The sequence below is a fragment of the Panulirus ornatus genome, chromosome 44 (genome assembly GCF_036320965.1).
Source record: "Panulirus ornatus isolate Po-2019 chromosome 44, ASM3632096v1, whole genome shotgun sequence".
Classification (NCBI taxonomy): domain Eukaryota; kingdom Metazoa; phylum Arthropoda; class Malacostraca; order Decapoda; family Palinuridae; genus Panulirus; species Panulirus ornatus.
The window spans coordinates 13,482,994-13,497,463 of NC_092267.1; the positions used below are offsets into that span (position 1 = coordinate 13,482,994).

The 14,470-nt window shown below is 41.7% G+C and overlaps 1 protein-coding gene across 1 annotated transcript in view; it reads left to right on the forward strand.

Annotated features, from left to right (window-relative positions):
- LOC139762757 (phenoloxidase 1-like) overlaps window positions 1-14,470 on the forward strand; it is an 84,150-nt gene that overhangs the window by 18,936 nt on the left and 50,744 nt on the right. The window contains exon 5 of the mRNA XM_071687865.1: window positions 11,781-11,894. Coding sequence (XP_071543966.1) covers window positions 11,781-11,894 — 114 coding nt within the window. The remainder of the gene's footprint in view (window positions 1-11,780; window positions 11,895-14,470) is intronic.

A 14,470-nucleotide genomic window follows, 5' to 3' on the forward strand; every position in this document is an offset into this window, starting at 1 on the left:
GGTGCAAGAGGTGAAAAAAAGGGCAAATGAGAGTTGGGGTGAGAGAGTATCATTAAATTTTAGGGAGAATAAAAAGATGTTCTGGAAGGAGGTAAATAAAGTGCGTAAGACAAGGGAGCAAATGGGAACTTCAGTGAAGGGCGCAAATGGGGAGGTGATAACAAGTAGTGGTGATGTGAGAAGGAGATGGAGTGAGTATTTTGAAGGTTTGTTGAATGTGTTTGATGATAGAGTGGCAGATATAGGGTGTTTTGGTCGAGGTGGTGTGCAAAGTGAGAGGGTTAGGGAAAATGATTTGGTAAACAGAGAAGAGGTAGTAAAAGCTTTGCGGAAGATGAAGGCCGGCAAGGCAGCAGGTTTGGATGGTATTGCAGTGGAATTTATTAAAAAAGGGGGTAACTGTATTATTGACTGGTTGGTAAGGTTATTTAATGTATGTATGACTCACGGTGAGGTGCCTGAGGATTGGCGGAATGCGTGCATAGTGCCATTGTACAAAGGCAAAGGGGATAAGAGTGCGTGCTCAAATTACCGAGGTATAAGTTTGTTGAGTATTCCTGGTAAATTATATGGGAGGGTATTGATTGAGAGGGTGAAGGCATGTACAGAGCATCAGATTGGGGAAGAGCAATGTGGTTTCAGAAGTGGTAGAGGATGTGTGGATCAGGTGTTTGCTTTGAAGAATGTATGTGAGAAATACTTAGAAAAGCAAATGGATTTGTATGTAGCATTTATGGATCTGGAGAAGGCATAAGATAGAGTTGATAGAGATGCTCTGTGGAAGGTATTAAGAATATATGGTGTGGGAGGCAAGTTGTTAGAAGCAGTGAAAAGTTTTTATCGAGGATGTAAGGCATGTGTACGTGTAGGAAGAGAGGAAAGTGATTGGTTCTCAGTGAATGTAGGTTTGCGGCAGGGGTGTGTGATGTCTCCATGGTTGTTTAATTTGTTTATGGATGGGGTTGTTAGGGAGGTGAATGCAAGAGTTTTGGAAAGAGGGGCAAGTATGAAGTCTGTTGGGGATGAGAGAGCTTTGGAAGTGAGTCAGTTGTTGTTCGCTGATGATACAGCGCTGGTGGCTGATTCATGTGAGAAACTGCAGAAGCTGGTGACTGAGTTTGGTAAAGTGTGTGAAAGAAGAAAGTTAAGAGTAAATGTGAGTAAGAGCAAGGTTATTAGGTAGAGTAGGGTTGAGGGTCAAGTCAATTGGGAGGTGAGTTTGAATGGAGAAAAACTGGAGGAAGTGAAGTGTTTTAGATATCTGGGAGTGGATCTGTCAGCGGATGGAACCATGGAAGCGGAAGTGGATCATTGGGTGGGGGAGGGGGCGAAAATTCTGGGAGCCTTGAAGAATGTGTGGAAGTCGAGAACATTATCTCGGAAAGCAAAAATGGGTATGTTTGAAGGAATAGTGGTTCCAACAATGTTGTATGCTTGCGAGGCGTGGGCTATGGATAGAGTTGTGCGCAGGAGGATGGATGTGCTGGAAATGAGATGTTTAAGGACAATGTGTGGTGCGAGGTGGTTTGATCGAGTAAGTAACGTAAGGGTAAGAGAGATGTGTGGAAATAAAAAGAGCGTGGTTGAGAGAGCAGAAGAGGGTGTTTTGAAATGGTTTGGGCACATGGAGAGAATGAGTGAGGAAAGATTGACCAAGAGGATATATGTGTCGGAGGTGGAGGGAACGAGAAGAGGGAGACCAAATTGGAGGTGGAAAGATGGAGTGAAAAAGATTTTGTGTGATTGGGGCCTGAACATGCAGGAGGGTGAAAGGAGGGCAAGGAATAGAGTGAATTGGATCGATATGGTATACCGGGGTTGACATGCTGTCAGTGGATTGAATCGGGGCATGTGAAGCGTCTGGGGTAAACCATGGAAAGCTGTGTAGGTATGTATATTTGTGTGTGTGGACGTATGTATATACATGTGTATGGGGGTGGGTTGGGCCATTTCTTTCGTCTGTTTCCTTGTGCTACCTCGCAAACGCGGGAGACAGCGACAAAGCAAAAAAAAAAAAAAAAAAAGTAAGGGGAGTGGGGGAGGAATGGGATGTATTTAGGGAATCAGTGATGGATTGCGCAAAAGATGCTTGTGGCATGAGAAGAGTGGGAGGTGGGCTGTTTAGAAAGGGTAGTGAGTGGTGGGATGAAGAAGTAAGAGTATTAGTGAAAGAGAAGAGAGAGGCATTTGGACGATTTTTGCAGGGAAAAAATGCAATTGAGTGGGAGAAGTATAAAAGAAAGAGACAGGAGGTCAAGAGAAAGGTGCAAGAGGTGAAAAAAAGGGCAAATGAGAGTTGGGGTGAGAGACTATCAGTAAATTTTAGGGAGACTAAAAAGATGTTCTGGAAGGAGGTAAATAGGGTGCGTAAGACAAGGGAGCAAATGGGAACTTCAGTGAAGGGCGTAAATGGGGAGGTGATAACAAGTAGTGGTGATGTGAGAAGGAGATGGAATGAGTATTTTGAAGGTTTGTTGAATGTGTCTGATGACAGAGTGGCAGATATAGGGTGTTTTGGTCGAGGTGGTGTGCAAAGTGAGAGGGTTAGGGAAAATGATTTGGTAAACAGAGAAGAGGTAGTAAAAGCTTTGTGGAAGATGAAAGCCGGCAAGGCAGCAGGTTTGGATGGTATTGCAGTGGAATTTATTAAAAAAGGGGGTAACTATATTGTTGACTGGTTGGTAAGGTTATTTAATGTATGTATGACTCATGGTGAGGTGCCTGAGGATTGGCGGAATGCGTGCATAGTGCCATTGTACAAAGGCAAAGGGGATAAGAGTGAGTGCTCAAATTACAGAGGTATAAGTTTGTTGAGTATTCCTGGTAAATTATATGGGAGGGTATTGATTGAGAGGGTGAAGGCATGTACAGAGCATCAGATTGGGGAAGAGCAGTGCGGTTTCAGAAGTGGTAGAGGATGTGTGGATCAGGTGTTTGCTTTGAAGAATGTATGTGAGAAATACTTAGAAAAGCAAATGGATTTGTATGTAGCATTTATGGATCTGGAGAAGGCATATGATAGAGTTGATAGAGATGCTCTGTGGAAGGTATTAAGATTATATGGTGTGGGAGGCAAGTTGTTAGAAGCAGTGAAAAGTTTTTATCGAGGATGTAAGGCATGTGTACGTGTAGGAAGAGAGGAAAGTGATTGGTTCTCAGTGAATGTAGGTTTGCGGCAGGGGTGTGTGATGTCTCCATGGTTGTTTAATTTGTTTATGGATGGGGTTGTTAGGGAGGTAAATGCAAGAGTCCTGGAAAGAGGGGCAAGTATGAAGTCTGTTGGGGATGAGAGAGCTTGGGAAGTGAGTCAGTTGTTGTTCGCTGATGATACAGCGCTGGTGGCTGATTCATGTGAGAAACTGCAGAAGCTGGTGACTGAGTTTGGTAAAGTGTGTGGAAGAAGAAAGTTAAGAGTAAATGTGAATAAGAGCAAGGTTATTAGGTACAGTAGGGTTGAGGGTCAAGTCAATTGGGAGGTGAGTTTGAATGGAGAAAAACTGGAGGAAGTGAAGTGTTTTAGATATCTGGGAGTGGATCTGTCAGCGGATGGAACCATGGAAGGGGAAGTGGATCATAGGGTGGGGGAGGGGGCGAAAATTTTGGGAGCCTTGAAAAATGTGTGGAAGTCGAGAACATTATCTCGGAAAGCAAAAATGGGTATGTTTGAAGGAATAGTGGTTCCAACAATGTTGTATGGTTGCGAGGCGTGGGCTATGGATAGAGTTGTGCGCAGGAGGATGGACGTGCTGGAAATGAGATGTTTGAGGAAAATGTGTGGTGTGAGGTGGTTTGATCGAGTAAGTAACGTAAGGGTAAGAGAGATGTGTGGAAATAAAAAGAGCGTGGTTGAGAGAGCAGAAGAGGGTGTTTTGAAATGGTTTGGGCACATGGAGAGAATGAGTGAGGAAAGATTGACCAAGAGGATATATGTGTCGGAGGTGGAGGGAACGAGGAGAAGAGGGAGACCAAATTGGAGGTGGAAAGATGGAGTGAAAAAGATTTTGTGTGATCGGGGCCTGAACATGCAGGAGGGTGAAAGGAGGGCAAGGAATAGAGTGAATTGGAGCGATGTGGTATACAGGGGTTGACGTGCTGTCAGTGGATTGAGTCGGGGCATGTGAAGCGTCTGGGGTAAACCATGGAAAGCTGTGTAGGTATGTGTATTTGCGTGTGTGGACGTGTGTATGTACATGTGTATGGGGGGGGGTTGGGCCATTTCTTTCGTCTGTTTCCTTGCGCTACCTCGCAAACGCGGGAGACAGCGACAAAGTATAAAAAAAGAAATATATATATATATATATATATATATATATATATATTTTTTTTTTTTTTTTTATACTTTGTCGCTGTCTCCCGCGTTTGCGAGGTAGCGTAAAGGCATCCATTCCCATTTTAGAAAGTTAATACAAGGAGGGGAGGATTTCCGGCCCCCCGCTCCCGTCCCCTCTAGTCGCTTTCTACGACACGCGAGGAATACGTGGGAAGTATTCTTTCACCCCTATCCCCAGGGATAAAAAAAAAAAAAAAAAAAAAAAAAAAAATATATATATATATATATATATATATGTATGTATATATATATATATATATATATATATATATATATATATATATATATATATATATATATACATATCTTTCTTTCTTTTAAACTATTCGCCATTCCCCACGTTAGTGAGGTAGTGTTAAGAACAGAGGACTGGGCCTTTTTTGGAATATCCTCACCTGGCCCCCTCTGTTCCTTCTTTTGGAAAATTAAAAAGAAAACGAGAGGGGAGGATTTCCAGCCCCCCGCTCCCTCCCCTTTTAGTCGCCTTCTACGACATGCAGGGAATACGTGGGAAGTATTCTTAATCCCCTATCCCCAGGGATAATATATATATATATATATATATATATATATATATATATATATATATATATATATATATTTTTTTTGCCGCTGTCTCCCGCGTTTGCGAGGTAGCGCAAGGAAACAGACGAAAGAAATGGCCCAACCCACCCCCACACACATATATATATATATTATCCCTGGGGATAGGGGGGAAAGAATACTTCCCACGTATTCCCTGTGTGTCGTAGAAGGCAACTAAAAGGGGAGGGAGCGGAGGGCTGGAAATCCTCCCCTCTTGTTTTTTTTTAATTTTCCAAAAGAAGGAAGAGAGAACGAGGCCAGGTGAGGATATTCCCTCAGAGGCCCAGTCCTCTGTTCTTAAGGCTACCTTGCTAATGCGGGAAATGGCGAATAGTTTGAAAGAAAAAAAAGATATATATATATATATATATATATATATATATATATATATATATATATATATATATTTTTTCTTTTTTTTTTTTATACTTTGTCGCTGTCTCCCGCGTTTGCGAGGTAGCGCAAGGAAACAGACGAAAGAAATGGCCCAACCCCCCCCATACACATGTACATACACACGTCCACACACGGAAATATACATACCTACACAGCTTTCCAAGGTTTACCCCGGACGCTTCACATGCCTTGATTCAATCCACTGACAGCACGTCAACCCCTGTATACAACATCGCTCCAATTCACTCTATTCCTTGCCCTCCTTTCACCCTCCTGCATGTTCAGGCCCCGATCACACAAAATCCTTTTCACTCCATCTTTCCACCTCCAATTTGGTCTCCCTCTTCTCCTCGTTCCCTCCACCTCCGACACATATATCCTCTTGGTCAATCTTTCCTCACTCATCCTCTCCATGTGCCCAAACCACTTCAAAACACCCTCTTCTGCTCTCTCAACCACGCTCTTTTTATTTCCACACATCTCTCTTACCCTTACGTTACTTACTCGATCAAACCACCTCACACCACACATTGTCCTCAAACATCTCATTTCCAGCACATCCATCCTCCTGCGCACAACTCTATCCATAGCCCACGCCTCGCAACCATACAACATTTTTGGAACCACTATTCCTTCAAACATACCCATTTTTGCTTTCCGGGATAATGTTCTCGACTTCCACACATTTTTCAAGGCTCCCAAAATTTTCGCCCCCTCCCCCACCCTATGATCCACTTTCGCTTCCATGGTTCCATCCGCTGACAGATCCACTCCCAGATATCTAAAACACTTCACTTCCTTCAGTTTTTCACCATTCAAACTCACCTCCCAATTGACTTGACCCTCAACCCTACTGTACCTAATAACCTTGCTCTTATTCACATTTACTCTTAACTTTCTTCTTCCACACACTTTACCAAACTCCGTCACCAGCTTCTGCAGTTTTTCACATGAATCCGCCACCAGCGCTGTATCATCAGCGAACAACAACTGACTCACTTCCCAAGCTCTCTCATCCCCAACAGACTTCATACTTGCCCCTCTTTCCAAGACTCTTGCATTTACCTCCCTAACAACCCCATCCATAAACAAATTAAACAACCATGGAGACATCACACACCCCTGCCGCAAACCTACATTCACTGAGAACCAATCACTTTCCTCTCTTCCTACACGTACACATGCCTTACATCCTCGATAAAAACTTTTCACTGCTTCTAACAACTTGCCTCCCACACCATATATTCTTAATACCTTCCACAGAGCATCTCTATCAACTCTATCATATGCCTTCTCCAGATCCATAAATGCTACATACAAATCCATTTGCTTTTCTAAGTATTTCTCACATACATTCTTCAAAGCAAACACCTGATCCACACATCCTCTACCACTTCTGAAACCACACTGCTCTTCCCCAATCTGATGCTCTGTACATGCCTTCACCCTCTCAATCAATACCCTCCCATATAATTTACCAGGAATACTCAACAAACTTATACCTCTGTAATTTGAGCACTCACTCTTATCCCCTTTGCCTTTGTACAATGGCACTATGCACGCATTCCGCCAATCCTCAGGCACCTCACCATGAGTCATACATACATTAAATAACCTTACCAACCAGTCAACAATACAGTCACCCCCTTTTTTAATGAATTCCACTGCAATACCATCCAAACCTGCTGCCTTGCCGGCTTTCATCTTCCGCAAAGCTTTTACTACCTCTTCTCTGTTTACCAAATCATTTTCCCTAACCCTCTCACTTTGCACACCACCTCGACCCAAACACCCTATATCTGCCACTCTGTCATCAGACACATTCAACAAACCTTCAAAATACTCATTCCATCTCCTTCTCACATCACCACTACTTGTTATCACCTCCCCATTTACGCCCTTCACTGAAGTTCCCATTTGCTCCCTTGTCTTACGCACCCTATTTACCTCCTTCCAGAACATCTTTTTATTCTCCCTAAAATTTACTGATAGTCTCTCACCCCAACTCTCATTTGCCCTTTTTTTCACCTCTTGCACCTTTCTCTTGACCTCCTGTCTCTTTCTTTTATACTTCTCCCACTCAATTGCATTTTTTCCCTGCAAAAATCGTCCAAATGCCTCTCTCTTCTCTTTCACTAATACTCTTACTTCTTCATCCCACCACTCACTACCCTTTCTAAACAGCCCACCTCCCACTCTTCTCATGCCACAAGCATCTTTTGCGCAATCCATCACTGATTCCCTAAATACATCCCATTCCTCCCCCACTCCCCTTACTTCCATTGTTCTCACCTTTTTCCATTCTGTACACAGTCTCTCCTGATACTTCTTCACACAGGTCTCCTTCCCAAGCTCACTTACTCTCACCACCTTCTTCACCCCAACATTCACTCTTCTTTTCTGAAAACCCATACTAATCTTCACCTTAGCCTCCACAAGATAATGATCAGACATCCCTCCAGTTGCACCTCTCAGCACATTGACATCCAAAAGTCTCTCTTTCGCACGCCTGTCAATTAACACGTAATCCAATATATATATATTTTTTTTTATACTAATTGCCATTTCCCGCATTAGCGAGGAAGCATTAAGAACAGAGGATGAGGACTGGGCCTTTGAGGGAATATCCTCACTAGGCCCCCTTCTCTGTTTCTTCTTTTTGAAAAAAAAAAAAGGAGAGGGAAGGATTTCCAGCCTCCCGCTCCCTTCCCTTTTAGTTGCCTTCTACGACACGCAGGGAATACGTGGGAAGTATTCTTTCTCCCCTATCCCCAGGGATAATATATATATATATATATATATATATATATATATATATATATATATATATATATATATATATATATATTTTTCTCCATTCAAACTCACCTCCCAATTGACTTGACCCTCAACCCTACTGTACCTAATAACCTTGCTCTTATTCACATTTACTCTTAACTTTCTTCTTCCACACACTTTTCCAAACTCAGTCACCAGCTTCTGCAGTTTCTCACATGAATCAGCCACCAGCGCTGTATCATCAGCGAACAACAACTGACTCACTTCCCAAGCTCTCTCATCCCCAACAGACTTCATACTTGCCCCTCTCTCCAAAACTCTTGCATTTACCTCCCTAACAATCCCATCCATAAACAAATTAAACAACCATGGAGACATCACACACCCCTGCCGCAAACCTACATTCACTGAGAACCAATCACTTTCCTCTCTTCCTACACGTACACACTGCGTTTGCGAGGTAGCGCAAGGAAACAGACGAAAGAAATGGCCCAACCCACCCCCATACACATGTATATACATACGTCCACACACACAAATATACATACCTACACAGCTTTCCATGGTTTACCCCAGACGCTTCACATGCCCCGATTCAATCCACTGACAGCACATCAACCCCGGTATACCACATCGCTCCAATTCACTCTATTCCTTGCCCTCCTTTCACCCTCCTGCATGTTCAGGCCCCTGATCACACAAAATCTTTTTCACTCCATCTTTCCACCTCCAATTTGGTCTCCCTCTTCTCCTCGTTCCCTCCACCTCCGACACATATATCCTCTTGGTCAATCTTTCCTCACTCATTCTCTCCATGTGCCCAAACCATTTCAAAACACCCTCTTCTGCTCTCTCAACCACGCTCTTTTTATTTCCACACATCTCTCTTACCCTTACGTTACTTACTCGATCAAACCACCTCACACCACACATTGTCCTCAAACATCTCATTTCCAGCACATCCATCCTCCTGCGCACAACTCTATCCATAGCCCACGCCTCGCAACCATACAACATTGTTGGAACCACTATTCCTTCAAACATACCCATTTTTGCTTTCCGAGATAATGTTCTCGACTTCCACACATTCTTCAAGGCTCCCAGAATTTTCGCCCCCTCCCCCACCCTATGATCCACTTCCGCTTCCATGGTTCCATCCGCTGCCAGATCCACTCCCTGATATCTAAAACACTTCACTTCCTCCAGTTTTTCTCCATTCAAACTCACCTCCCAATTGACTTGACCCTCAACCCTACTGTACCTAATAACCTTGCTCTTATTCACATTCACTCTTAACTTTCTTCTTTCACACACTTTACCAAACTCAGTCACCAGCTTCTGCAGTTTTTAATATATATATTAAGGGGGCAAATAGGGAGGCGATAACTAGTAGTGGTGATGTGAGGAGATGGAATGAGTATTTTGAAGGTTTGTTGAATGTGTTTGATGATAGAGTGGCAGATATAGGGTGTTTTGGTCAGGGTGGTGTGTAAAGTGAGAGGGTTTTGGAGAATGATTTGGTAAACAGAGAGGAGGTAGTAAAAGCGTTATGGAAGATGAAAGCCGGCAAGGCAGCGGTTTTGGATGGTATTGCAGTGGAATTTATTAAAAATGGGGGTGACTGTATTGTTGACTGGTTGGTAAGATTATTTAATGTATGTATGACTCATGGTGAGGTGCCTGAGGATTGGTGGAATGCTTGCATAGTGCCATTGTACAAAGGCAAAGGGGATAAAAGTGAGTGCTCAAATTACAGAGGTATAAGTTTGTTGAGTATTCCTGGTAAATTATATGGGAGGGTATTGATTGAGAGGGTGAAGACATGTACAGAGCATCAGATTGGGAAGAACATTGTGCTTTCAGAAGTGGTAGAGGATGTGTGGATCAGGTGTTTACTTTGAAAAATGTATGTGAGAAACACTTAGAAAAGCGAATGGATTTGTATGTAGCATTTATGGATCTGGAGAAGGCATATGATAGAGTTGATAGAGATGCTTAATGGAAGGTATTAAGAATATATGGTGTGGGAGGCAAGTTGTTAGAAGCAGTGAAAAGTTTTTATCGAGGATGTAAGACATGTGTACGTGTACGTGTAGGAGGAGAGGAAAGTGATTGGTTCTCAGTGAATGTTTATTTGTGGCAGGGATGCTGTGATGTCTCCATGGTTGTTTAATTTGTTTATGGATGTGGTTGTTAGGGAGGTGAATGCAAGAGTTTTGGAAAGCAGGGCAAGTATGCAGTCTGTTGTGGATGAGAGAGCTTGGGAAGTGAGTCAGTTGTTGTTTGCTGATGATACAGCGCTGGTGGCTGATTCGGGTGAGAAACTGCAGAAGCTGGTGACTGCGTTTGGTAAAGTGTGTGAAAGAACAAAGCTGAGAGTAAATGTGAATAAGAGCAAGGGTATTAGGTACAGTAGGGTTGACAGACAAGTCAATTTTGGGAGGTAAGTTTAAAGAGAGAAAAACTGGAGGAAGTGAAGTGTTTTAGACACCTGGGAGTGGATTTGGCAGGAGATGGAACCATGGAAGCAGAAGTGAATCATAGGGTGGGGGAGGGGGTGAAAGTTCTGGGAGCGTTGAAAATATGTGGAAGTCAAGAACATTATCTTGGAAAGCAAAAATGGGTATGTTTGAGGGAATAGTGGTTCCAACAATGATATATGGTTGCAAGGCGTGGGCTATAGATAGAGTTGTGCGGAGGAGGTTGGATGTGCTTGAAATGAGATGTTTGAGGACAATATGTGGTGTAAGGTGGTTTGATCAAATAAGTAATGAAAGGGTAGGAGAGATGTGTGGTGGTAAAAAGAGTGTGGTTGAGAGAGCAGAAGAGGGTGTTTTGAAATGGTTTGGTCACATGGAGAGAATGAGTGAGGAAAGATTGATAAAGAGGATATATTTGTCAGAGGTGGAGGGAAAGAGGAGAAGTGGGAGACCAAATTGGATGTGGAAAGATGGAGTGAAAAAGATTTTGAGCGATTGGGGCCTGAACATGCAGGAGGGTGAAAGGCATGCAAGGAATAGAGGGAATTGGAACGATGTGGTATACCGGGGTCGATGTGCTGTCAGTGGATTGAACCAGGGCGTGTGAAGCGTCTGGGGTAAACCATTGAAAGTTCTGTGGGGCCTGGATGTGGAAAGGGAGCTGTGGTTTTGGTGCATTATACATGACAGCTATAGACTGAGTGTGAACGAATGTGGCCTTTGTTGTCCTTTCCTAGTGCTACCTCGTGCGCATGTGGGGGATAGGGGGTTGTCATTTCATGTGTGGCAGGGTGGCGACGGGAATGAATAAAGGCAGCAAGTATGAATTATGTACATGTATATATATATTTATATGTCTGTGTATGTATATATATATGTATACGTTGGAATGTACAGGTATGTATATATGCGTGTGTGGACGTGTATGTATATACATGTGTATGTGGGTGGGTTGGGCCATTCTTTCATCTGTTTCCTTGCGTTACCTTGCTAACATGGGAGACAGCGATAAAGTATGATAAAAAATAATAAATGTTGTAAGTCCATGCCCTTCATCTCTCATTACATTTACTGCTTCCAATATGTGAAAGTCTGTATTATCTTTCTGGAGAATGTTTTTGTAAGTCACTATAACATAAACCTTACTTCTATTTCTTTTTCTCTTCTGAAGAGTTATATGCATCTTAATTTTCAATCTCATACTTTTACAGGATCTACATAGTGTTCGCTTGCCAAGCCTTGTTGAGATGTTCCCCAACAAGTTTGTGCCCCAAGAAGATATAATGAAAGCCCAGATTGAAGCAAATAGGAGGGATCCTAATGATGTAAGTATCTTGAGTGAAATGAAGTAAAGCAGATTTTTATTAGCTCTTTCATCATCTTAGTAGAAGGTAGACTTACCTATTAAAAGAATGCTACATATCCAAAACTTTTTTAGATATTTATCATCACATAACTGTAATATAAAATCAAACTTGACTGAGAGATCAGAATGATGCATGATCTGGCTTTTATTTAAGTGTTGCAGTTGAGTTTTACCTAAACTTTTCTTATCATTTGCACCTACATAAAATAACAGTAGGGCTATTTTATAGGTCCCCTGGACAGACACCAGATGTTGATGAAAGATTCAGTGATCGGGTAGCTGAAATTTGTTATGAGCAAGATTCTATCATAGTTGAAGATTTTAACATGCTGGTATTTAAATGGGGAAATCCCTTTCCAGTAGCTCTGAGCATAGAATCTACCTAAATTTGCTTGATGGTGCCTTAACCCACTTAGTTGAGAGACTTACTTGCAATGAGAATATATTAGATTTGATTCTAACTACAAATGAGAACATGCTGAGTAATGGTGAAGATGGAGAAAAGTTTGATACAATTGATCACTGACAAATTACTTATGTAATGTGTGTCAACATGAAGTAATGATAAAAATGATATGAATGTGGAAATTTTAATGATCTTCGCATTGCTCTTGACAGGCAAACCTGGGATGATATGGTCAGTGAAAATGACATGAATGTAGCTTTGAAAATCTTCAAAAAAAAATCTAAAAGGCAGAGGAAACATACATGCCAGTGCATAGTAAATGGTGTGTTTCTAAAATGAAGACAAAGTGGTGGATCAGTGAAATGAAAAAGTGCCTGTTGTCCAAAGTAGCTCCAAAAAATCTCAGAAAATCTGATAACGAACAATACAGAGGAAGTTAAGTAAACTTGCATAGAGAAAGTAAGAGAGATGTATGACAAAGTAAACTTCAATATGAAGGATACATTGTTAAAAGTAAGAGTCATTACCCAGTCAATGGTTCAGTTAAGTATAGAAAACTGTGGCTTGGTTCAAGACAATGAAGCCATGATAGAAATATTAAATGACTTATCCATCTGTATTTATGATCAAAGACACAACCCATGTCCCAAATCCAGTTTCACTGATAAGAATGAGGAACATTGTTAAACCAAATGGCATAAAAGCCAAAGACATACTTTCAGTTATAAACAGAATGAAAATAAATGGCAGGCCATGAAAAGTTTTATTCATGAATGATGAGAGACAAAAAATGAGATAGTTTAGTACTTGACTGCCCTTTTTAATTAGTCACTTGCTATGAGAAGATTTCCAGATGAATTTAAGTTTGGCAGTATAACGCCAAAACTTGAAAACGGTAATAATTCACTGTGGAAACTATTGTCCTGGCAGCTGAACATCTTTTGTTTGAAAACTTATGGAAACCATCATTCAAGACAGAATTGTAAACCATTAAGGAGACACCACTAAATAAACAATTCTCAGCATGATTTTAAATGAGTTGGTTGAAGTCTAATACATCATCTTGATTTCTTTGAAGATATGATCAACATGTATGACAAAAGTAAAGCAATTGATGTTATCTATCTAGATTTTCTAAAAGCTTCCAATAAAGTTCCACATCAAATGTTACTAGCAAAAATTGTCACATGACATTGATGGGGTTGTACTGCAGGGGATAGGAAATTGGCTGACTGGCAGCAAACAAAGAGCTGTGAATAATGGTCAAGCCTCAAAGTGGTTAGAAGTAACAAGTGCAGTAACACAAGGATCATTCTAATGATACAAAGCTGGGAAATGAATTTACAAATGAACTTGAATGTGTTCAGCTTCAAACTGACATTGACAAACTGATGAACTTGGTTCATAAATGGCAAATTAATTTTTAATACTGATAGGAAAAAAGTTTTACATATAGGTAAAATAAAAATTTGTTTAATTTGTTTATGGATGGGGTTGTTAGGGAGGTGAATGCAAGAGTTTTGGAAAGAGGGGCAAGTATGAAGTCTGTTGGGGATGAGAGAGCTTGGGAAGTGAGTCAGTTGTTGTTCGCTGATGATACAGCGCTGGTGGCTGATTCATGTGAGAAACTGCAGAAGCTGGTGACTGAGTTTGGTAAAGTGTGTGAAAGAAGAAAGTTAAGAGTAAATGTGAATAAGAGCAAGGTAATTAGGTACAGTAGGGTTGAGGGTCAAGTCAATTGGGAGGTAAGTTTGAATGGAGAAAAACTGGAGGAAGTAAAGTGTTTTAGATATCTGGGAGTGGATCTGGCAGCGGATGGAACCATGGAAGCGGAAGTGGATCATAGGGTGGGGGAGGGGGTGAAAATCCTGGGAGCCTTGAAGAATGTGTGGAAGTCGAGAACATTATCTCGGAAAGCAAAAATGGGTATGTTTGAAGGAATAGTGGTTCCAACAATGTTGTATGGTTGCGAGGCGTGGGCTATGGATAGAGTTGTGCGCAGGAGGATGGATGTGCTGGAAATGAGATGTTTGAGGACAATGTGTGGTGTGAGGTGGTTTGATCGAGTAAGTAACGTAAGGGTAAGAGAGATGTGTGGAAATAAAAAGAGCGTGGTTGAGAGAGCAGAG